Source organism: Capsicum annuum, chromosome 10 (genome assembly GCF_002878395.1).
Source record: "Capsicum annuum cultivar UCD-10X-F1 chromosome 10, UCD10Xv1.1, whole genome shotgun sequence".
Lineage (NCBI taxonomy): Eukaryota > Viridiplantae > Streptophyta > Magnoliopsida > Solanales > Solanaceae > Capsicum > Capsicum annuum.
The window spans coordinates 17,652,526-17,678,234 of NC_061120.1; the positions used below are offsets into that span (position 1 = coordinate 17,652,526).

General features: G+C 35.6%; 2 protein-coding genes across 14 annotated transcripts; both read right to left on the reverse strand.

Annotated features, from left to right (window-relative positions):
* Positions 1-212: 212 nt before the first annotated feature.
* Positions 213-5,685, reverse strand: LOC107845874 (CBS domain-containing protein CBSX5). 2 transcript variants are annotated; one of them, XR_007046141.1, is made up of 3 exons: positions 4,579-5,685; positions 558-1,484; positions 213-430 (listed from the first exon to the last, which is right to left on the reverse strand). XR_007046141.1 is itself a non-coding variant. In XM_016690369.2 (2 exons), exons 1-2 carry the CDS (start codon positions 4,929-4,931, stop codon positions 623-625), a joined length of 1,215 nt encoding a protein of 404 aa, XP_016545855.2. In that variant the 5' UTR covers positions 4,932-5,685; the 3' UTR covers positions 213-622. The 2 variants fall into 2 exon arrangements, 1 of the variants encoding a protein (XP_016545855.2); XM_016690369.2 differs by having other exon boundaries at positions 213-1,484.
* A 1,848-nt stretch (positions 5,686-7,533) lies between these two features.
* LOC107845432 (snRNA-activating protein complex subunit) lies at positions 7,534-23,738 on the reverse strand. 12 transcript variants are annotated; one of them, XM_047398535.1, is made up of 14 exons: positions 23,474-23,737; positions 22,624-22,667; positions 22,373-22,430; positions 22,031-22,183; positions 21,733-21,788; positions 21,003-21,069; positions 20,823-20,878; positions 19,986-20,193; positions 19,129-19,217; positions 18,916-19,006; positions 10,995-11,090; positions 10,491-10,616; positions 10,154-10,414; positions 7,534-7,912 (listed from the first exon to the last, which is right to left on the reverse strand). In XM_047398535.1, exons 4-14 carry the CDS (start codon positions 22,163-22,165, stop codon positions 7,631-7,633), a joined length of 1,467 nt encoding a protein of 488 aa, XP_047254491.1. In that variant the 5' UTR covers positions 22,166-22,183; positions 22,373-22,430; positions 22,624-22,667; positions 23,474-23,737; the 3' UTR covers positions 7,534-7,630. The 12 variants fall into 12 exon arrangements, with proteins under 12 accessions (XP_047254491.1, XP_016545233.1, XP_016545229.1 ...); XM_016689747.2 differs by lacking the exons at positions 22,624-22,667; positions 23,474-23,737 and adding exons at positions 21,878-21,933; positions 22,879-23,449; XM_016689743.2 differs by lacking the exon at positions 22,624-22,667 and having other exon boundaries at positions 23,650-23,738.
* Between the last annotated feature and the right edge of the window lie 1,971 nt (positions 23,739-25,709).

The window sequence follows — 25,709 nt, forward strand, 5'->3', positions numbered from 1 at the left end:
CTGTGTGCCGGGAGCATGGAGAAGAGAGAAATTTTAATTGTACCTTATTATGTTGTATTGTATGGTGCTGTATTGTTTTAATAAATATAATGCTTGGATAGATTGTATTATTTTTCATCGTTGCATAATCTCACACATCAATAATTTGAAGGATAAATCTACTAAAAAGGTAGGATACAAAGTAGGGCTACTATATAAAAAGATAGGATAAAGGATAAAATAGGATTATTAAATAATAAATAAAAATAAAATGAGAAAAAAAATTAAGGAAACACGCGATACTACAAAATCTATGGTTACATAAAGTGAGGTGGTTCATGGTTACCTGATATACCATACCATTTATTTTAAGAAATAATCAAAACACACATGTTGCTTTTAGAAACAATAACTTACTATACCATGGGTAACCACCATCTAAACAATGTGAGTAACAATATGATACTATAGTATGGGTAACCACCATCCAAACAAAGTTACTTGTCGATAAATATACAAAGTTCAAATCAAAATTGTTGCGTTCTATTGAACGCATACTTCCTAAGTAGCTCCGCCTATGTAGATTTTGGAAGCACATTGTGGAAATAATGAATAGACAAAACGACCTTTGATAAGGGAAAATTTATTGCTTCACTGAATTGTCCTCATCGGGTTTCGACCTTGCATTTGCAAAACTCCGAAAAACTTTCAAGATCCCTTTAAACGTCACACATCCGATCAAAGTGTAATCCTCATCCATGACCCAAACGGAACTTGCACGATGTGCAAGTGCTTGAATCATCACAGCCACCAATGAACTGCTTGGGTAACACGTGATCGCCTCTGCCCTTCTAGCTGAAGAATATCGTCCTGAACCATTATTTCTGCAAACCCCTAACTCGTCATCAGAAGAATAACTAGAAGCTGAAGATGATGATGACGAAATAAAGGAGAACTCTCGATCCATTAGTTCCAATACTGCGCCAAGCTTTTTCTCTTGCAATCTCATCTTCACCAGCTCGAATAAGTCCTCTGGAGGACCGCCACAGTCAATGTAAGCCATCAGATCACCAGCTGAAAGGGTCATGATTGCTGCTGCTGCATTCTCGTCACAGTAGGCAAGAGTGGAGGGGGAGATTTCACCGATTAATCTGTAGTGATCATCAACAACTGCCACAGAAGTTTGCTCAATGTGTGCAAGAGTAAGGGAATCTAAGGCAGAGATTGCAGGGTCATGGTAACGAATAGTCATGACGTTACGATCTATGATATTGAGTGATTCAACTGAAAAATTGGGCATAGGGGAGAAGACACCAACAGAGTTCAGAAGGAAGCGAACAACGTCTTCTTGTGTTATCCAGCAGTATTCAACTCCATCGCGATGTTTGCAACTCGAGGAGGATGGTTTACTCAGTGTTTTCCTTGACTTTGTGCTTATGTAATTTTGGATTGGTATAACAAGATTCTGGGTGCCATCAAGAATGCAATCTATTGCCTCTAGCAAGCTGAACAAACAAAAAAATCCAGAAGACCGTCAATAACATGAAACAACAAATGTAAACAGAAAAAGATTTCCAGCAAAGCTTCAATTAAAACATAGCAAACCTCGTGTTGGATTCAAGTTCCAAATGTTGTTCAAGAAAAGTAACCAAACGTATCTACATACTTGATGCTAGATCTAGTGAAAAAGTACAACAACAATATATCTAGTATATTCCACTAAGTGGGGTCTGGGGAGAGTAAGTGTACCCAATCCATACCACTACTTCAGAGGTGAGATAGAGATGTTGTTTCCGATAGACCCTCGGCTATCTAGTGAAACACGTAGAACTAAATATTCGTAAAAGGACAAGAAATGGTCAAGTTGTAGCAGTCACAGACCATTTTTGTAGCTAATGAGAAAAAGATGGATGAAATGGGGTTGGGATATGATGAAAAAGTTGAAGATCATAATAGATTGGATTGGTAAAAAGGATCCATCCACCCAACTACAAATAATTTTTCATTGAGTAGTAGTAAGATTCATATACACGACCCTAACTAGTTTGGGATTCAGAATATAATATTGTCTATTGGAAGAGAATTATACGCACATTTAAAGAAAATAATCATAGTCCTCTTTCAACCATTCCGTGGGTACTGCAGCCAAATTGGCGGGGCCTGAAAATGTAGCACTTCTTCCTCCCTTTACAACAACACACTCAGAGCTATAAGAATAAAGCAAAATATAGTGTATTAGTAATGCTTGTGTTACTTATACTTGCATTAGTTATGCTTGTATTTTTCTTATGCAGTGTTTGGTTCGATATATTAAAAAAACATGAATTACATAATTTTTTTTAAAAAAAAAAAAAATTATATAATATCTTCAATATATATGTTGGAAGGGATGCGGAAAATTTTTTGAGGGGTAATAGGGTCTTTAAGCATGTTATAATGTATGCATTAGATCCATTCCATTACTAATGCCATGGATTTTGAGGTATTAGTAATATACATCTCAATACACAATAGAGTGTATAACTAATGCATGTATTAGTTATACATGGGATAAAAAGATATACCAAACAAGGTACTACTAATACGCATTAAACTAATGCATGCATTAACATTCCAATACACTCTACCAAACGACCCCTGACAGTGCAATCCTACAAAGTGGGTCCGAGGTGGCCTGGGTAGAATGTGTGCCGACCTTACCCCTAGCCCCCTACCTTGGAGGTAGAGAGGCTGAATAGAACCTCGGCTCAATGACACTTCTTCCTCCCATTAAATGTTAAGAGTTAATACATAAAAATGACTCTAAACTTGACACCAAATTATAACTTTGACCTTAAACTTTGATAGTGCACAAATAGGACCTTTAACTATTCAAAACCTGAACAAATATGACCTCCAATTTTGCAACCCCATGCGTGAGTTTCACTTACGCCTCCGTGGAAAGGTAATCCAATCACATGGTGTCACATCGTTAAAAGGGCTGACTTGGATGGAGGTCATATTTGTGCAGTTTTGAATAGTTAAAGGTCATGTGCACTGTCAAAATTTTACTTTTTGTGTTAAAAAGGCGTCGTTGTTATTATTATTATTATTATTATTATTATTATTATTATTATTATTATTATTATTATTATTATTATTATTATTATTATTATTATTATTTCTATAGCTGTAACACCTAGCTTTTTTTTTAATTAAAAAATCGAACCCACGCAGTAGGTTGAAGGAAGCGCCCAAGAAGAGCAAATAACACTACTGGGCTATCTAAGTGTCTTGTTTCATGTGGTTCAACATTAATATACGTACATAAATATAGATTTTCTACCTTATATATATAACGTAATTTTTTTACCGAGGGGATTCGGTTGAACCCCATGGCAACCACGTAGGTCCGCCCCTGCATTAATTTAATAATGTTTTAATAACGTTAATTTAGTAACATTGTAATAACGTTAATTTAATATACTACTACTATCCTTAATAACGTTAATTTAATAACGTTTTATTAAAACTCTAACTTTTTTATTATTAGTATAGTTTCATCTTTAATTTAATATTTTAAAAAATTATATTTAGATATATTATATAACTTAAGTTCGCCCTCTGCTTTATAATATATATACATACCCGCGCGATTTTTTTCGTATGACGCTGACCCATCTAATTAATAAATCTTCAATATTGCTCTTTTTCCGCAATGACAAAAGAAATTAGATGTCATTTTCATCTTTGAGTCAAAAATAATTTTAAAAAATAATAGTGAAAAGTCATTTAAAGGTCATATTTGTGCAATTTTAAATAGTTGAAGGTCATATTTGTGCACTGTCAAAGTTTAAGGTCATATTTATGTATTATGCCCTTAGATTTTAAGTTAGACGCGCCCAGTTTTGCGTGTTGAACACACATTTTGCCACATAGGATTGGAGGTCATATTTGTGCAGTTTTGAATAGTTAAAGGTCATATTTGTGCACTGTCAAAGTTTAAGCTCAAAGTTATAATTTGGTGTCAAGTTTAGGATCATTTCTATATAGAAATATTTAGGTGTGCACCATAAAGACAGCCTCTCATATCCTGTTTTTTCCTTTGATTAGAATGAACACTGAACCATTTCAAAGAAAAGAATTAACATTGTGTATCCATGGCCATCACCAAAGTATAACTTTAATTTGGATATCTCCCTTGGAACCATATAACATCTCACTTTCCACAAACACAAATAGATTTAACAAGTAGAGAGTCCATCAGTTTTTCTTTGACTAAACTTTTTCGAACATTTTAGAAAAAGATTTTAACTTCACAATTCACTGTTTTCTTCTTCTCTGTACCCTAGATTTGAAGCACTTGAGCTGAGGGTCTTTCGAAAACTGACTCAAATATGCCATCAAATTTCTAATGAATAACATAGATGAGTCATTTTCGACGACATATTTGACACTTTTTCCTTGAAAATATCACCACAAGAAATATTCCACTCTACTTCCATAACGCACTTTGTACATAAAAAGAGAATGCATTGATTAATGTGCCATTTAAAACGACTAAAACAAAAAGTAAGAAAAATTGAACGTATATAACCAAATAGCTAACAAATTTCAAACCTGGAATTAGGAGCCAAATGCCTCACAACAACATTCCCTTTAGGCAAAATCTGTTCAACACAAGTCTCCAAAGCCTTGTTCAGATTATCCAAATTGTCACATTTACATAGATAACAAATCATATCAACCATACATAGCTTCCCAACACAAAGACACTCACATTCACATTCACATTCTTCAACTTCAATACTTTTCGAATAATGATCACATCTCCATACGCTCACCTGACTCTCACCGGATTTTTCCAACACAGCTAACCCCTCCGTTAACGTGGATGATGCTGATAATGGCTTTAACGCAGGTTTTCCTACGCATAAATCTGATACATTCCGGTTTAGAAATGTAACTGCCATGCGTGCAATAATAAAATCACACAGATTTTGAATTTTGAATTATACGAAATTGTCTGTATAATGAAAAAATAAAAATCAATAAATGGATGAATTTAATAATGTAAGATTTCTTTGTTATATCTAGAGACAATCGAAAAAAATGAATAAATATGTATACCAATTTAAGAATTATACGATTTTCTTATATGTAAAGTGAATAAATATGTATACGAATTTTAATGATTGTACGAACTTTTTATGTATAGAGATAAATAAATGAATAAATATATGAATAATTATATCTCTATATACAGATCGATAGAAGTAACTGCCATGCATGCAATGAGAAAATCACACAGTGCTTTGAATTTTGAATTATACAAAATCGTTTGTATATAGAGATAATCGAAACAAACAAACAAACAAACAATAAATAAATAAATAAATAAATATGTGAATTTTAATTTTTAGAATTATGTGAATTCTTTTTTTATGTATATATGATTGGAAAAATTAATAAATAATATACAGATAGAAGTGGACGGCGGAGATATAACGGAAAATTTTTCCGTGACCGCCGTACACGGTGGTGCTTTTGGGAAATGAGGATTAGGAAGAAGATGGAAGATGGTGAAATTTTGTATATTTAGAGTGCGATTAATTACTGGAAATTGTTGATCAGTGGTTATAGATTTTTTTGTTTTGAAATGATCTTTCGTCCACACGTTTTTTTCTTTTTTGATATCTGGTTAGTTGGTTCTGAAAATTTTATGGTTGGGACAATATTTGGTTGAAAGTTAACAACAACAAGAAAAAATATTGAAGTTGAAAAAAGATTGTATGAATGTTATATTATAATATTTTAACATGAAATTCATTTAAAGAAAATCTACTTTTATGGGTGAAAATTATTACTTTTAATTTATTTGATCTATTTTGATTTGTACGGAGTTTAAGAAATAATTAAAAAAATGGAATCCTGTGCTATTAAATTGAATATGTCAAATGTATAAAAATATCATCTAATCTTATCGTCTTAAACATATCAGGTGAAAAGTTAAAATTAAAGAATTAATAAAAAATTAAAAAAATCATTTGTTTTGAAAACAACTAAAAAGAAAATTATCAAACAAATTAAAACAGAGGTGGTACTATATTTAACTTGAAATGCTCCTAAAATAAACTCTAGAATAATGCACTTCAACTAAATCAAAATGCCTCGACCACTTTTTAGTATTTTCTAGCAGCGATTCCTACTGCATTGCTCACGTTCTTCAAAAATGCCATTGTCATTCGAAAAAAGAAATATCATCCTAATGAAATCCTTATTCTTGTCTTATCAATGCTTGAGATGCGTTCCTTCTTTCGTTCTACTTAAATGGAGCTATCCAAACTCTCCACAAAATATAAAATAGGACCACAATCGTATTGAATTCTCTAAAGATTGTATATTTTTGGAGAAATCCAACACAGATATGATATCTAAAGTAAAAAATCTGCGCAACTTAAATTCCTACCAGGTTGCATAGGTCCATGTATTCAAATCCTTGACTTTTTGACTAATGAAAACTGACTTTCTATTAGAGAGTGATGGAGAAAAAATTTCAGTTGAAAAACATTCAATAGCAACTAAAATACATTATTGTTATATTTTCTTGCTAGGAGCCGTTGTTGTGTAGTCTCTTTCCGGCGGTTCGTTGTGGTTTTTTTTTTTTGAATGCGTGTTCAAACTTCAGATTAACAATATAAGGGCTCTTGGCACTTGAAATATATTCTAACTATATTATGATGATAATAATTATTGTATGAATTTCCTTGTTGTGATGGAAATAGTTCTGGAAATGTTTCCTGATTAGATTGTGATGTATTTTAGGAGAAAGGACAAGTGCATCTTTCTCATATTGATCAAGGTTTTTCTTGTGTTTGAAATAAAGTGCAAGAATCAAGGACATATGATTGTTCCACTTACTCTACAGTACAAACCTCATACACATACACAGCCGTGCTCCTTTAATATGACGAGAAGAAGGGCTTAGCCTCTTTGTTGTACCAATTCTTGTTTGTCATACAGCCGATTCTCATCTTTCATCTTTCTTACCAATCCTTATTTACTATACAGCCAATTTTCATCTTTTTGATTTTCCTTAGTGCACCAAACTTGTTGGAAAGAAGGTTCTCGATTGGCTTACTTAAGTGGAAAAAAAATTTCTTCACAAATACAGAGTGAGGTAAATTGGATCTAATAACTAGTCCAACTTTCTTATATCTCAATTCGTTGACTTCATATCACATTGATTATTCATGTAAACTTCAAACAATTTCATTAGAATATCAAATTGGTGGTATTAGTAAATACTAGTTTTTTCTTGAAAAATATCCAAAATATTTCTCATTTCCCAAACGAAAGTATTTTTCAATTATTTTTCTTTTTCGAAAATCTATTTATGACATACCAAACACATAGCATAGCCAATGTAATTCCACACGTAGAGTCTAAACCTTACCTTACCTCACGAGATAGTTTTTGATAGACCCTCGACCCCAAACACACCGTAACTGAAAATTGTATGCAGGAATAAAATACAATTACAAGGATAGCAAACAAGTAAAAATGACCAAGATGCACAGAAAATTTTCAGAACTTCAACTAAGAAGACTTTTTTTCCAATCTATTATAAGAATTACAGTATGTATAGCTTGTCTGCTGTTTTGATTACATTTTACTCATGCAGATATTCATACACAGAGAAATCATCATAAAGCAGAGACACATTTACATAATGGAGCATGTAATAGCAAAGTTCACAGAAGTAGCAAGGATTTTCAGCTGCCCATTTATCGTCCACTGTCACCTTAACTGCTTTAAAAATCTTGCAAACAGAGCATTTCTGGAACCTCAACTTTGACTGAAAAGTTATCAGTGGATACGCAGCTCGATTCTGCACGTCTTCGGGGTGTATCAATCTCATGTCTCTTATTACAACTTGATGTTTGCAGTCACCCTTTATATCATGCAACAAAACAGATAAAGTCAATCACATCTACATATAGTATTCATGCTAAACATGAACGAGTTTAATAAACAGGTAAATCTCACTGATTAAATAGGTAACCTGAAAAAATGATAATCGATTGTAATAGTAGATTGCACCTAGATTGCACCACACTGATTGCACAACATCGTGGTGGACAAGATGAGGAAAGCGAGACTGAGATAGTTCGGACATGTGAAATAGGAGATGCACAAATGTCCCAGTGAGGAAGTGAGGAGGTGTGAGAGGTTGACCATGGTGGGTCTGAGGAGGGTAGAAGTAGGCCCAAGAAGTATTGGAGATAGGTGATTAAACAAGACATGACACACCTGCAGCTTACATGACCCTAGAATATGGAGATCTGGGTAGTTGACCATTATTACTCTTATAATCTTTTTCTTCAATTTTTATTATTACTTGTTGTTTCCTTTGCTTCAGTTATCGTAGTATTTGTTGTTATTATTGTTCTTTTCTTCATTATTTTCATCATGGCTTCTTCACTACATCATTCCCTCTTCATACCTGCTTTGAAATGCTTTGCTTAGCCGATGCCCGATGGTTTATTGGAAATAGCCTTTCCACCTTCACAAGGTAGGGTTAAGGACGACATACACACCACCCTCTCCAGACTCCGGCTGTGAGATTGCACTAGATATGTTGTTGGTATCATTGATCACTAATGCAATCCCCCTCCAGAATAACATAAGAAAAAGATCAACCACTAACTGTGACATAATACATCCTTGCCTATTATAAATGACTTGTTGACTCCTCAGTAACTTCAGACAGAAAACATAGCTGCTCCTCTTTTCTGAATGTCTTCCGGAGTCAAAATCGGCTTGACCCCCATTCATGTAAAGAAAGACACTCTTATAGGAGCTCTAGTACACCAGACAGCCTTCCTAGCCCTTATAGGAGCTCTTGTACACCAGACAACCTTCCTAGTCACTTTATTGCCACAAGAGTTTACGCTAAAATTTCCCATCTATTTGAGAATATAGTGTATAGTGATTGAAGGTGCTGAAAGGCACGAGTTGAACCTTAAATCAGGGGCGGAGCCACCTTTGGATAAGGGGGTTCGGATGAACCCCCTTCGGCGGAAAATTATACTATTTATGCATGGTTAGAATTATTTTTTATGTACCCATAGTAGATGTTGAACCCCCTTCAACTAGTTCGTATGTTCACTTCTGAACCCCCTTAGTGAAAATCTTGGCTCCGCCACTGCCTTAAATCATGTCGAAATTAATTGCATAAAATCTATAACATCTGGGAATCAATGCAGACTTAACTAAGAACAAAACATGATAGAATCAAATAATCATTATAAGTGACACCAACCAGTTACAACTGAAGCTATGGTTGATACATTTAAAATTACGTCCCGGTAGAGATAAGTGTGAGGACGCGGATTAGGATAGAAGGCTAGTGCCAGTTTGAGTCGTTGGGGTAGGGCATTACTTGGTAGATGTATTATTCTTGCTAGGACACTTTGTTGCATGCTTTATTACGAATTTGTTTACTATTCTTTGTTTATTATTCCTTGTGGGTGGCGTATTTATGTCTTGACATCATTCTTATTGAACGACGGCGGGGGAGCAAATCCAACTAGAAAAACTCACATTGGGCTTAGGGATAATCAGGCTCGAACTGATGACTTCCACCACGTCAAGGTGACACTCTACCGCTAAGTTATATCCCTTCCCCGCCCCATCGAGAAATAGAACTGACTAATCCTAAGTCAAAGGGTCGAGAAACTCAACGCCACTAGAACAACTTGCAGCCGGGCCTTCTTTTTGCACTATTACGGATATGAAAATAATGGTCAAAATCGGATTCAAGTATTTGTTTATTATTCCTTGCCTTGAGCCGGGGGTCTATCAGAAACAGCCTTTCTACTTCTCCTGAAGTAGTGGTATGGACTGCGTACATCTTACCCCCCAGACCCCACTATGTGGGAATACACTGGGTTTGTTATTGATGTAGAGATAAGTGTGAGATTCAAAGAACTTCAATTTTTAGATAACCTACCATTTGACTTAAAAGACACATTATTTGCCAGCATTGGAAGGATATGGCTCCCAAGGGAGGAATAACTACAGAGGATCCATACAGCCGACACCACTAGACAAGGATTGAGGCATTTGAATTAAAAATGAACAATTCCCTTGAGCAATAGGAAAATAAAGCAAACTGAAAAAGAAATATTACCTGGTGACAATAAAGATATCCAGCACCAAGTCGAAACCGTAAGTCACAAAAACGAGTTTTTTGCATTTCAATGGCCTTGAAATGGGGCAATTGTGGTCCAATTCTATTGCCAAAAAGTGCCTTCTGTTTTCGTGGCAGTTCAGCGGAGGTGATAGATTCCCATTTTTCCAGCACCTCACTTCTAGAATCTTGAATCCAATCAAGTATTGGCTTACTATAGTCACTAGCAGAAGGATGCCTGAAATCATTGCAAAAGACATCCTATGGAAATATTTAGGTTGGTGATGAGAAAATTGATAATATATCATTAAAAAGAAAATTCTTCTAGACCACTTACCTCCACAAGGAAGAAGCCTGAAGGATCACTTTTGCCTGTCTTTTTCATTATCTCGTCAGTAATGCAATAAATCTTGTCTCTCATTTCCGTCAAAAATTGCCGCCCAAGGACCAGAAATTCTTGAGTCTACAAAAATATATCATCATAGTCAGTTATAAAAATGGGACAAGATATAAAGTTACATGAGTATTAATAAAACAGAAGTAACAACAGCCAACAGGAAGATCTTTGATCGTCTTCAACAAGGTTAACACTCATCTATATAGTTTCCATACTATGGCAGCAGGTCGGAATAGTTAAAGCATGCAAAATGCAACTTGAATAAGCTATAACCTAGCAAAATAGCCTTCTATTTCATCATCCAGATAAGGTCTCAAACATACAGTAACCGCAAATTAAAGAATAAAATGAAAGAAGAGGTGGCTAACAAAAATAGACAAATGCAATAGTACTAAACTTCACTTCATCAGTGCTTTAAAGATAGCATAAAGAGTATGCTCATACTTTTATCCATGACTTTTTGTAATGATAGATCTCAACACAGAGGATAGCTTCTGGAAACTGCACCGCAATATGTTCATGAGTATTTACTGCTCTCACCTGCCATAAAAAAAAAAACAAGAGCAAAATCAACAAACCATCATCTGTTTAAAACTAAGATAGCAGAAAAATCAGGGACAAAACTATAAAGTGTTATGTACATCAAATTCAGATTAAAACTGCAATGAATTTACTTTAGCCTGCTATTAGAAGCGACACGCGAAAGGTCATGATCACAGAATACACTACAGATTAACAAAGTGAGTGCAATGTATTGGCTAAGATGAAATTACTTCAGCTAGATATCACCTATATGGATATATTTTTTTTCTCTATGTGCCTATCATTGGCCCAAGTCTATACTGATTCCAAGAAATTAGAGGTCATTCAACAGAACTCCCTGGTATGTGATTTTAGGTCTACCTCATTCCCTTTTAACACCTTCACTCACCACAATTTTACACTTATAGCCGGTGCATATGTAGGTAAACGCAGGATAGGACCGAACCATCTCAAGCGACTTTCTCCTATTTTATTTTCAATGCGTGCTCCTTGCATCTTCTAGCAAATATGGTCAGTTTATTCTTATCTAACTAATTTATCAAATAAATTTGGCCATTTCCTTAATTTTAATGGCTATTAGTTAAAAGTATATTCCAGGGTAGTGGGGTCATACGCGGTGATATCACTCATCGTATTGGTGCAGCGTGGATGAAGTGGAGGCTTGTCTCCGGCGTCTTGTGTGGTAAAAAGGTACCACCAAAACTTAAAAGGCAAGTTTTATAGAGTTGTGGCTACACAGACATTGCTATATGGGACGGAGTGTTGGCCAGTCAAACACTCTCATGTTCAGAAGATGCATGTCGCGGAGATGAGGATGTGGAGATGGACGTGCGGACATACTAGGTGTGATAGGAACAAGAATAAGGTTATTCAAGATAAGGTGGGAGTGAACTCCGTGGTGGATAAGATGAGGGAAGCGAGATTGAGATAGTTTAGGCATGTGATACGGCAAGGTTCAGACGCCTTAGTGAGGAGGTATGATAGGATGGATATAGTGGGTACGAAGAGGGGCAAAGGCAGACCGAAGAAGCATTGAGGTAAGGTGATTAGACATGACATGGCGCAAATTCAGGTAACCGAGGACATGAGGACATGACATCTGATAGGGAGATTGGAGGACGCGTATTAGAGTAGAAGGTTAGTCGGGTAGGAGTATTGTCGTACACACCATAGTATGTTAGCTTAGGTTTTAGCTGTAGATATCTCTCATTGTTGTTATTTATTGTATTTTGATTATTGCATTATTTTGTGGTTGATTATTGTTTTTCTGGTTGATTTTACATTGTTTCCTTGTTAGTTGTCATATTTTCTTGTTTTCCTCTTCTTTGTACTTGGATTTGCTACGCTTGAGCCGAGGATCTTCCAAAATCAGCCTCTCTACCTCCCCGAGGTAGTGGTGGTCTGCGTATACTTTACCCTCCCTAGACCTCGCTTGTGGGTTTTTACCGGGTATGTTGCTGTTGTTGTTAGTAGTAGTTAAAAGTCTATCTGACATACCAATCCAATAGAGGGATGTCAAAAACAGTTCACTTTTTTAGTGATCAGAAAAAGCAATATTCTTTGAAAATATATTAACTACAAATTACTGAAAATTAATAAGAATTATAATTTGTATTATCCTTACCCCTTCCAGTAAAAAAAAAGCTCCCAGACACACTTTTCGAGGTGAAACCTTTCTAGCGTACTATTCACTCCAACAACTTTCTCAGGGGGATTTTCCGGCAACTAATCTATGACTACACCATGGAGGAAGAGAGTATTTACTATAATGCAGGTTTTAAGTCATACAACATTACTAGAATTAAATCAGAAGCAGAGATTTGGTACGAATGGGTAGAACACAGCAGACATTTAATGAGAAAAGTTGAGATCAGCCATAAAGTTTTGAAGTGGATAGCATTTGTATTTATTGAGGCGACAAAAGAACAGAGAAAGACAGTTAAGAGATGGAGCATGAAGGATCATTTCTTGGAATTCTTCTGCACCCTTAAATACAATGAGAATGGAAGGTGTATTAGTTTTATTGCTATTCGAGGGGAACATAAAGCTGTCATCATTACACTGGAGACCACATTAAATGGAGGTTGGAGAAATATGGCACAGAAAATAGTCAAGTTCATCAATGCACAAAGTACAGTAACAGAAGTAACAGAAGTAACAGAAGCATGTCAGCACAAAACAACTTGAATCTTCATTCAAGGAAGCCTTCATCAGCAACAGATGTCGACAGAGGTGGCAAAAACTTCTCAGATCCAGATCAACAACAGCAAAATTAACATCAATGGGGGCTCGTCGATCTCTGATAAAGACCTACTTGGCAGATGCATAATCAGTACATTCCAAAGACAAGCACATGAGATTCCAACACTGAACGGCGTCCATAGATGGGCTTGCAATACTTGGAAAACAGTATTCGGAGTCAGTGTCTTTGCCATGAACGATGGGAAATTTCTTTTTGAACTTCCATCAAGGAATGTGGCAAAGCATGTGTTGTCGGGGGAACAGATATGGAAGAAACATAAGGTTCAACTGGAATGCTGGAATCCAGCAACTGGTTGCTGGCTGGATGATATCAAGAGAGACTCGGTTTGGATAAGACTTCTACGTCTTCCGTTGAGCCTATGGTCGCAAAAAAATTTCAAAATGGTCGGCGACCTCTGTGGGGGCTACGTGGAAACTGAAAAAGAAACTACCCTGAAGAATCACCTTTACTGGGCACGCATCAAGGTGAGAGGTGATGGCAAGAGGGTTCCGAGAGAGATCGAAATAGATAGTGATGGTTTCTCTTACAATATTCCGGTATGGGTTGAGGCACCGCTGACTGTCTAATTGGGGGAGAAGAAGAGAGAAGTTGTGTTGCTAAGTCCAGTGGACAATGGGGGCAGAAATATTTATCCATCAGATAAAGAGAAGTGGCCATAGCTACATTCAGTAGACCACGGGGAAACATCGTACGAAGGGGGCAGCATTAATAAACGGTTACTTGATAACAGGCTGTCCAAAGAGGGCCCACAAACTTTAGGGATGAGACAAACCATCCAGAAGACAAATATGGGCCAAACAATTGCAGACCCACTTATTACTGCTCAACCAAAAACCTCATCAAATGAGGCCCAGCTGGAGGACATTTTTAACATTGAAGTACATGCAAATACAACATTTAAATCAAAGCAGAACACTATCAACTCCCACAAATCAAAGGCCACGGGAAATGATACAGCAACAATTGCGAATGGGAAAAAGGTAGAAGGAGATGCCTAGAATAATCAAAATATGGTGAAATATATCACCGAAGAATCCCAACCCCCAGAATCTCCACGACTTGGCAACATGCAAATAGCAGAACAAGTAGAAGATTTGAATTGCTCAGGGGAGGATTCTACTCCACTCAATGTGCAATTTCCAACAGAAGAAGAATTGGATCCAGATTAACGTTCCAATCTGGATTCATCGGCATATCCTCAGTCTTAGCAAAGAATTTGGGGTAGAATCTCAAGATTCCAAGGAGGCGACGCTAGCCTTATTCGTGAAAATTGATGGCAAGAAGCAAGAAAGAATAGACAAACAACAAAACCAGACAAATGCTAAAAAGAAGGGGACACGGGAATTAAAAGGATTAGAAATGGGAAGCAGATTCATGAGTAATGGTACTAGAAGTAAGGGAGGATATCTAGCTATACTTGATCAATGAAGATCAACATAGTATCCTGGAATGTTAGGGGGTTGAATTGTATACAGAGGTGACATGATCCAGTCTTGGAAAACGGAGGTGATATGTTTACAAGAGTCCAAAGTGGAGGGGGATATCAAGGAAATAGTGAAGGACATATGGGAAATAGATGTTAAAAATTCGCCTAATTAGAGGCCAATGAAACCCGAGGTGGAATTATCATAATGAGGGATAGTAGAGATTGGGAAAGGGAGATTAGTAGTCTTGGTTCTTATTCAATGTCTGGCAAATTTTCTGGTAAGAATCAAGACTTCTCTTGGCATCTGACAAGTGCGTATGCACCTAATGATTGTAAGGAGAGCGAGGAAACATGGGAACTTGGTGCAGCCAGGGGTTTATTCACAAGTCCTTAGGTTTTATGCGGGGACTTTAACATAGACAGATATCCATCGAAAAGAAAAAATGCATTAAACAAAGCAATGACAGACCTCTCTGAATTTATCGTAGATTTGGAGATGGTAGATCTGGATTTAATAGGAGGTCAGTTCACTTGGAAAATGGGGGACAGACAAACAATAGCAGCAAGGCTGGACAGATTATTTCAGAGGAATGGGATACAAGCTTTAGAAACATAAAGCAGTCGATTCTCCATAGAGTAACCTCTGATCACTCTCCAATTTTACTTCAATGTGGTGATTGGGAACACACCAAGACATACTTTAAGTTTGAGAACTGGTGGCTGCAAACGGAAGAATTTGGGGCAAAGGTAAAGTTCAGGTGGGACTCCATTCATTGTTGTGGCAAACCTGACTACATTTTAGCCTTCAAGCTAAACACTTTGAAGGAAAAGTTTAAAGAATGGAGTAAAACTATTCAAGGTAACCTTAGTTTACTAAAGCGGAATGTTCTTAAACAATTAGCTGAGTTGGAGGAAATTCAAGAACAAAAGGGGTTGATAGGAAAAGAATTAGCTACAATGCTGACTCTAAATATGGAATTTGAAGATATTGCAAGAAAAGAGGAGATTGCACGGAGGCAAAGATCTAGGGCACTATGGTTGAAACAAGGTGACAGGAATACAAAATTCTTCCATAGGACTGCTATTGCACAAAGAAGGGTCAACACCATTGACAAAATCTCGGTCGGAGGGGATAGTCAGGGGGGGATATACTGACAGACCCAGTACACATCAAGAAAGAGATAGTCTCATGCTATGAAGAGCTTTACTCAGAAACAGAGGAATGGAGACCACAATTCAATATGAGAGATTGCCCAATGATTAATGACGAAGACAATGAGAAGCTAATGGCCACCTTTAAGCCACACGAAATCCTATAAAGTATCAAATCATGTACAGGGGACAAAGCCCCAGGGCCAGATGAGTACACTATGTCTTTCTTCAATCAATGTTGGGAAGTGATTAGCTCAGATGTGATAGCAGTTGTACAAAATTTTCATGCAGAAGGGTTTTTTAAAAAAAACCTACAATTCTACATTTGCGGCTCTTATTCCCAAGAAAGTGGGGGCTATTGAACTCAACGACAACAGGCCAACCAGTTGTTTAATTGGGAGCGTATACAAGATCATATAAAAGATGTTAGCAGAACGGTTGAAGAAGGTGATACACAAAGTGGTGGACAGACAACAAATGGCTTTTATTAAAGGAAGACAAATCATGGATGCAATTCTAATAGCTAACGAGTGTGTTGATGCTAGACAGAGGAGTAATGAGCTAGGAATTTTGTGCAAACTTGATATCTAATCTGCTTTTGATCACCTATACTGGAAATACTGGAAATATTTGCTTGAGGTCCTTCAAAAGATGGGTTTTGGTACCAAATGGATAAAGTGGATCAAACACTGTATTACTACAGTAAAATTTTTAGTCTTGATAAACAGAAGCCCAACTGGATTCTTTCCCTCACAGAGAGGTGGTTAAGACAGGGGGATCCGTTATCCCTTCTTTTCATTTTGGCAATGGAAGGAATAAAACCGCCAAATTAAATTGTTGGATCAAGGGATTTCCGGCAAATCCCAGGCTAGTGAACAGCCGAGAAATAACTCATCTACAATATGTGGATAATACTTTGGCGTTTTGTGAGGCCTCCAAAAGACAAGTTCTGATTCTGAAGATTATTTTTATCTTGTTAGAATCAATATCAGGTCTACATTAACTGGGGAAAGAGCTACATATATCCAGTAAATGAAGTGAATGACATTCAAAAATTGGCAAACATTTTAGGTGGTAGGGTAGGTGAACTACCTACAAACTATTTGGGTATGCCTCTGGGTGCTAAGAGCAAATCAAAGGGGATTTGGAATGGTGTGCTAGAAAAATGTGAGAGAAGGTTAACAAATTGGAAGAGTCGGTACATATCATTAGGGGGAAGATTGACCTTAATCAAGGTGTGCTTGATGCAAGCCCCACTTATATGATGTCTATATTTCCTGTCCCTGTTAATGCGATCAACAAGATTGATACTTTAAGGAGAAACTTCCCCTGGAAAGGCATTGAAGACAAGAAGAAGATCCGTTTAGTGAAATGGCAAGAATTGACCAACAACAAAAAGGAGGCATGGGAGTCAGGAACCTGAAAGCGCACAACAAAAGTTTGATGTTGAAGTGGCTATGGAGATATGCCACAGAAGAGAATATGATATGGAAAGATGTCATCAGAGTATGGAGAAGAGGGCAACTGGACAACAAACCAAGTATCTACGCCATATGGATGTAGCATTTGGAGGTCCATCAGAAATCTCTCTGGCCTTTATTTAAGTCAAAACTGGGATACAAGGTTAGGAATGGCAGAAAGATCTCATTTTGGAATGAAAACTGGATTGGTCAAGCCCCTCTCAAACAACTACATCCAGAAATTTTCAGCTTGTGTCAATAACAACAAGCAACAGTGGCCGATATGTGGAATGTACAAGGATGGAATCTCAACCTTAGAAGACTTCTGAATGATTGGGAACTGACGAAAATAATAGAATTCTACAACACCCTTGCATAGTTCAATGGTTTTGTGGAGGAGGAAGACAGGTTGGTTTGGCAACTTGACAGCCAGGGGAAATTTTCAGTAAAATCTGCTTACAAGGATTTAAATTCTTGCAACAATCAGGTGGAGTGCTGGCCATGGAAAATGATATGGAAAGTTAAAACTCCACACAAAGTGGCCAGTTTTAGCTGGTTATTGATGAAAGAAGCAGTTCTGACTCAAGAAAATCTGGCTAAAAGAGGATTCAGTTATGCTCAAGATGTTACTTGTGTGGTGAACATACAGAGACAATCAGTCATCTTTTCTTACATTGCAAATGGGCTGACCAGATGTGGAAACATTTTATCAACCTACGGAAAATTAAATGGGTGGTGCCACGTAGCATTAAGGAAGTTTACAATACTGGAAAAGAGATGGTAATGCAGCCAACAAGGAGGAGAGATGGAAGATTTTCCCCGCAGTCTATATGGGCAGAAAGGAATCAGAGATGTTTTGACGACAAATATAGCAACATTCAGAAGTTCAAGATGAATTGCTTAGGCCTCTTTTACTTTTGATGTAACCAGGAAATGTTAATACAAATTGGAGATATTTTGATGTGCGAAGTGGGTTGTTATTAGTATAGTAGTCAGGACCTTTTTGTTATTGGCTACTTTTGAGGATGACTACACAATTTGTGTAGTATGCCTGTTGATATATATAACTGTTACTTTTATTAAAAAAAAAATTGTGTTAAACCCCCTACCTCTGTCTCTACCCCATACCCAAGAAAATGAAAGCACACCAAAGACGCTCTTGGAAATGGGATTTTTCACGTACAGATGGACAAAATATTGATCTGCCAGTGCCCAGCAAGCCAGACTTTTGCCGTCATAGGGGGAAGGTGAGTTTGATGGTCACATAATTTTGTCATGCCATTCAGAAGTAATGAAATTTGCAATGAGATTATATTGGGGGGTTGAAAACTGTTTGTTTATATCTCTTAAGTGATCAGAAACTTCTCCTTCAAATACAGGCAAAAGACTGAATGAACCATTATTTCTTTTGACAGCCGAAAGAACCCTTAAACTAAAGCCTTGCTCAAACCTTTTAAATTCTAGACTCAACCGAAACCAGGAAATACAGTAAACGAGAATGAAGGGTCTTAGAAGCATTACCTTTGTTCCCAAACTTACTGACTTGAGTGATATCATCCTACCACCCCTACTGGAGGATATTGGAGCAGATTGGCTGCTGCTGCACCTACCACTGAAACAATATAAAAATGATAGCTAAGATTAAGAACCCAAAATATGCAAATATAAACAATGGATATAACAGGTTGGTTTAGCATGAAAAAAAACATATCAACTAGAAACGATGATCTGTACTTGAAAGAGTGCAATCGTGCTGCTGCTTTCTCTTCCTCTTGTTTTTCTTGAATTTTTGCAAGTTGTTCCACCTTCGGCATATAGTGTTCCTACAAAATGCAAGAACATCAACTTATCATTTGAAAAAACAAGAAGCGAACGCACTTAAATTAAAACTGCAAGGAGAAGCAACCAATGTATGTGATGTCTGACCAAATAACTGGCAGCTTTTACAAGGCAAATTATGCATTTTCTTTTCTCCTGCTCAATTTTTTTTCCTGGGGGGCAATGTATCCTGATCAAATATTACTTTCTCCTGTTTTAAAAATGTATTTCTAGACTTGGGAGATCTCTCATTTTCAATTTGTTTACGTTGTATACGCTACTAGGACTAAAAGGACATTATAAATAGATTTATATGAGTTTTGTAGGCTTTTTTCAGTGATTGACTGGAGGACCTTTAATTCATGCTTCATCACTTCTAAAGTATGTGTTATGGAGAATCACCTTTCACTTTTCATAGTTCCACTTCTTTGCTATCTATGATGAATGCTTATGAGTCTAATATCAGAAGTAAATTCTTAAGGGATTAAAAGGCTGAAAATAAGCCTGAACGTTTCATTTACTCTTAATACATCTTAGCCTAGATCATCAATATAAAACAGACTGCTAGATTACTCATCCAAATGATCTATAGTCCCAGTTAATGCATAGCATAACAGTACTGAACTCTCATCAATGATAGGATAGGACTAATACTTCAATTAAGAGGTGAGGAGACAGAACTCAAATCAGTAAGAACCAAAGAAAGACTTCAATAAAACAGAGAATAGAGTGCTAGAACAGATATGTTTAACAGAATAAGGTCACTACCATACATCAACATCATTCTCCTTCCTCCATTTCTTCTTGTTGGACTTTCTTTTATTAGAACCTTTTTTGCTGACGGACCCAGCAGGGACGTGTTTTGAGCGTTTCCTCTTGTTGGACTTACGTTTATTTGAACCTTTGCTGTAAGAGTCCACTTCTCTCTCTGACCTTTCCAATGAAGCAAGTTTAGCATCCGATTTCCCATTATCTGTTCTTCTTTTAGTAAGAAAGGGGATGAAAAAATAGAGATAAGCAAATGAGTGTGGAACACATGCAAAACTGCAAACAAGCACATACACAAACAAATAGAATGAACAATGAGATATGGTTTTATCAGGTTTAAGTGGTGTTGGTAACTATAATTTTGACATCAGAAGAGACTTGAAAATATGACTGTTTTGTAAAAAAGAACATGCCAATGACTTAACACAGAGAATGTCAAACCCTGAAAGAATAATTCTTTCCATACACTTATCCATAGATATATGCACATGCAAGAATAATTTTTAAATATCACCATGGTCGTTAAATAGTAAATACTGCTTCACAAAGGCAATCCAATCCCTACACATTTTGCTACTCCCTTTTTTCCGTTCCTTTATTTTTTTTCCTTAATCAATAAACAGTCATCTGGAGGTACACAGATCTTCACATGCACAGCTCCCTAGAACAAAAGAGAAGGTAACCACTGATCCCAACTTACAAGCTAATAATGTATCGAAGAGGTACATAATTGTAATTGGACATACATCATAAAATTGTGGATATATACTAACACGAATCGAAGAACAGAGATCACCAAAACAGTAAAATGAGTCTTGGTCTAGAATATTCATTTCACTAACCTTGTACCGAGGTGCTCTGCCAAAGTTTGTGAAGAGTCTTTTTTCAGCTCCTCATCCTGTCAATTAACATGAAGATCCCTTTTATTTCCTTTTCTAAGTGAAAATTTGTAAACTAACCCTTTTTCCTGATAATTTGTAAACTAACTGTTATGACGGCTTCTTATAAGTAAAAGGTGTTACCTTAAACGCTTCTTCAAAGGCCTGAGCCACCAAATCCTCTTCACAGATAGTTTTAAGATCTTCAATCCTGCAAGAATCAACAACCAGAGTCAGTTAAACCAGAATAGACTGTTCAGAAATAAAGAGGTAATCCATACATAAGTTCCCTTACCAAAGTGAAACATGAAGAGTCAATATCATAACTATTAAGTACTACTGTTTTTTAATTTTTTTGGACAAGTTCTATTGTCCAATTGCGTAGCAGGGAGAAGACATGCAATAGAAAACATAATCAATTTTGTTATCCTTTAAAGTAAGCCCACTAGATTGAAGTAAAAGAAAAAAGAAATGAATTATCAGCTTCCAAAAAAAAAAAATGACATTTATGTCATCTCCTCTGTCTGAATAAAAAACTTGGAGCAGAATGCTCTAAAATCCAAACTCTGAAAAGGGAAAAGAATCCGTCCGTGCAACGAAACCCAAAGGCACACAAACAGATAGCTGGTCTCAACAAAAGTTAGAGAAATCCCTCAAAACTTTCCAGGAAATCCTGTTTCGATTGTCGCTCCCATATCCATCACATACTAAACCAAAAAGACTGGCAGTGTTGCATCTCAAACAAATGAAATAACCACAATCTGAAATTAATAAAAGATATGCAAGAGAAAGGAAGTGGAAGGTACATAGGGTACACATCGGTTTTCTCTGCTTTCCTGGAATCAAAGAGGAGCAGAGAAGAGGAAACACTTACGATATCTCATCATCAAACATTTCCAGTGAATCAGAGGACAACTCTGCCTTGAGGCGCTGCATGACAAAATTAAGATCCTCAAAATACTGACCAAAATCAAAGTTTCAGAAATGATGAAATCCAAAATGGCCTTCTTATCTTCTACCTATCATATTTTACTTTTGATTATACGGGATCCAGGGGAGCTCGGCATACAAACTCCTGATACAAGTATGCACATGATCATGGAATCCATAAAATGTATAAAAGCTTCAAATAATGAGTGCCATTAAAATCCAAACATAAAACAGCTTCATACCTCAAGTTCACGGAAGATGCTGACCTCAAAGTCAGCAACCTTAGTGAGTGGACCAACCATATCGGAAACGTAAATAGGACCACCACGAGGCACAGAAACATAGCTTTCATCTGCTGAAATCTCAGGATCCATCATCCAGGAACTTATTTAACACTTACGAGCCGAAAATGGAGAAGAGAAACAATAGTTAAGCATATAATGGGAATCTCAATTCTCACACCATGAAACACTAGGTGTGTCTTTGTCTATGTATAGAGAAAAGACGAGGTCAGAAAAATCCACACTCAATTTAGACATAAAGATATGTTTTCTGAACATTCGTGCAAACAAACAACAACATACCTAGTGTAACGCAACAGTGGGGTCTAGGAGGGTAGAGTGACTTAAAGCTGTGTCTGAGCTGCACGTTCATGCAAAATGTAATGAAAAGGGCGGTCAGATTGTTTAGCATTGTCAATCTGCAGCAATAAGTAAAAGAGGCAGATGGTGCAACAGCAAGACAGAGAAACTGAACAAGAAACAACCTCAACATAGTGTCACAATTATTTCAAAAGGATACCGTAGCCTAAATATAACAAGAGAGAGTTCAATACCTGGGTTAACATGTCAATATATATTTGAGCAGGGGTTATACAGTCTGGAAAAGAAATACTGCCTCTTATGAATGGACAAAACAAGTTTCCGTATTCTTTTTTTAATGAAAAAAAAAGAGTTAATGGTAAAAAACCAAAGTAATTCGGTTTTCTGAGTTTCATACCTAAACTATCAGGTGCGTGAGTTTCCTACCTGAACTACCACCAACTACTTATCAAAACACACCTCAATTATGAATTGTTTAAGTTTCATACCTGAACTTTCAGGTAGAAAAATTGATTCTTCAAAGATCAATTTGAAAAATCACTACATGGTCACGATAAACATGAAGTGCTTTTGATATGCAATTAAACATACTAATTTCCGATAAAACATTTATTGAAATATGATCAAGAAACAAATGGGACACAGAAGCCAGGAAAAAAAAAAGACAACAAAAATTAGAAAGTCCCTTAAGAGTATGGTTATAGAAGTATTTTTGTACTTTATCTACACTAATGAATATAAAACATCCCTAATGTTTGTAAAAGTGGAAACTTTGATCCAACCCTTAACAAGGTTTGTCCTAACTAACGGAGAAGACCTCAATTTGGGTTTAAAATAACAGAGTTAGTAACCGAGTTAAATATTCTGTTATCTCTCGTCTCCCAAATTAATCTCATCAACCTTTTTTCTCATTCAGTCCCCCATCCCATTAACCCCCTTCTCCCAAAATCCCTAGAGATATAACCAGATTGTTGATGATACATCAACAGCATATAATAATTCATGTCTACAAAATGGACATATACAGCTACAGATGAACTACAAACTGTCAAAATTCACTATTAAAAGGGCAAAGTTGGATACCTCCAGAATTGGATCTTCCAGAGACCCAACTCCTCTTCCGTGTATATAGCTAACACATCTGCCGTTTTGATGATACTACCTTTTGAATTCAAATATTGTATCCTTGATTTTCTTCAGTTTTTTCAGAAATAGTTTTAGCACCAAAAGCCAAAACAAAGAAATTAGGGATTTATTACCTTCTCTCAGCGAACTAGTATGGGTATGGGAAGAAAAAGTTTTTTTTCTTTGAATAGGTTTGGGTGAACAGCTCCCGTTGGGAAAAAATGAGTTGAAGCTACTCCCAAGTTTTTAATTAAAAAAAAAAAAAAAAAGGATAAAAGTGACTTTCAGTTAAAATTAAAAAAATAAAGTTACTTAAATAATTAAATAGTTGTTTGATAGTTGTAGTAATTATCTTAATAATTATTAAAATTAATGAATGATTTTAAATAGTTATTGAACAACTTTGTAAAATTATTTGACAACTATCAAAGTTAAATTATTCAGCAACTTTGCAAAGTTGTTCAACAACTAGACAAAGTTATTGAAGCGAAAATGTTCAACAATAACCTTTCTCCTTTGTCAGTATCTCGTAATTAATTGATTCATTCTTTTAGCTTTTACTTTATTTATTTTAGTTCACACTGATGTGGTGTGTCTGATCCCGTTTTTTCTAGGTAAAATATAGATCTTCAAGTGCTTAGGATTAATTAACCGAAGCCTGTTAGCTAGACAAATATTATGAAATAACAAGAAAGATATTAAATAATCAAACTAATGTATAAATATTAATAGCTAGTGACATATATGCGATATTATAAAGGAGATACATTAATATCAGTTCAATTAAATATGGTAAATAATATTTAATGTATGCAATATGCAGATATACGAATAAACTAAAGAGCATTGTAATATCTTATTAATGCAAAATGCATGATAAAATGTGTGTGTGTGTGTTAGAGCATTAGAAACGTGAAAACATACACAGTAATGAACATCAATTTAATAAGATGGTTTCAATATAACATAATAATTGATATAAACATCAATAATAGCGACCATGATATAAATAAAAAAACATTCACAAAACATTCAAATCGTGATACGAACTTTAACGAAAAAATATATTTTATAAAGTTTAACAAAATCTTTCATGAACAAAAATAGTTTAAACTTATTACATTCAAAGAAGCCATAACTGGACAAAAAATTCATGATTGAACATAAACATCTACTGCATCCTCGATTTATGACTTGTAGGGTTATGGATTTTAAATTTCAGAACAGCTCTCCTGGATCTTTTGAGAACACTATGTTTGCTAGTAACATTCTAAAATTTTCGTTGCATCACCAATTATTTCAACACTTTCTTCTTCAACTTCTTCAAAATTTGGACTTGAGCCTATCAAACGAACACAATCATTTGAAAATAGATTTCTTTATTTTGAAAGTCTTTCGTTAAAACTCTATTTTCCAACATAAACAATTGCTCCTTTATTTGAATGTATTGGCTTGACTGATATATTCTTAGTTGTAACGTATAATAGATATTTTACAAAAAAATCAGCAACTATCTTCTTTTGTTCCAGATAGACTTTCACACTTGTGTCATTCTGTATGACCATTGGCGTGCATCTATCACTTATTATGTACTTTATTTCAAATTGATTTAATATTGTGTCTATCCTTAGTTGTATTGCAATTGCTTTTACCAATCCTTTATAGTTTACAGTTGCATCATACATAATTATGTCGACACCAAAGTCTCTTGGTACGTATATCTATTGCAACAACAAATATTATATAAGTTTTGATTATATCATGCATTCCATAAACATACACAATAAGAACTACAATTATTCTTTCAAGAGTATTTCATCATCATATTATTTGAATTTCAACATTTTAACAATATAGAATTGAAGAAAAACATAAAAAAAAAATTAATTATTTTATTCCTAAATTGTTTAAAATAAAAATATTTAATTCTTTAAATACATTTGAATGCAAAATATCAATTTGCTAAATAATTTTACATACGTGACGAATCTCTATCTCCCTCCATGATGTATCATGATTGAATACAAATTATCACAATTCATATTTGTATAAAACAACAATAACTTATGAAAGCTTTTCTTTCAATAAAAATTCTCAGAAATTGCATAAAACAATAATAACTTATGAAAGTTGTTTACTTAAACAATATAATCTTGTAGAAAAAAAACATGTATGGGGATGGAAATAGAAACAG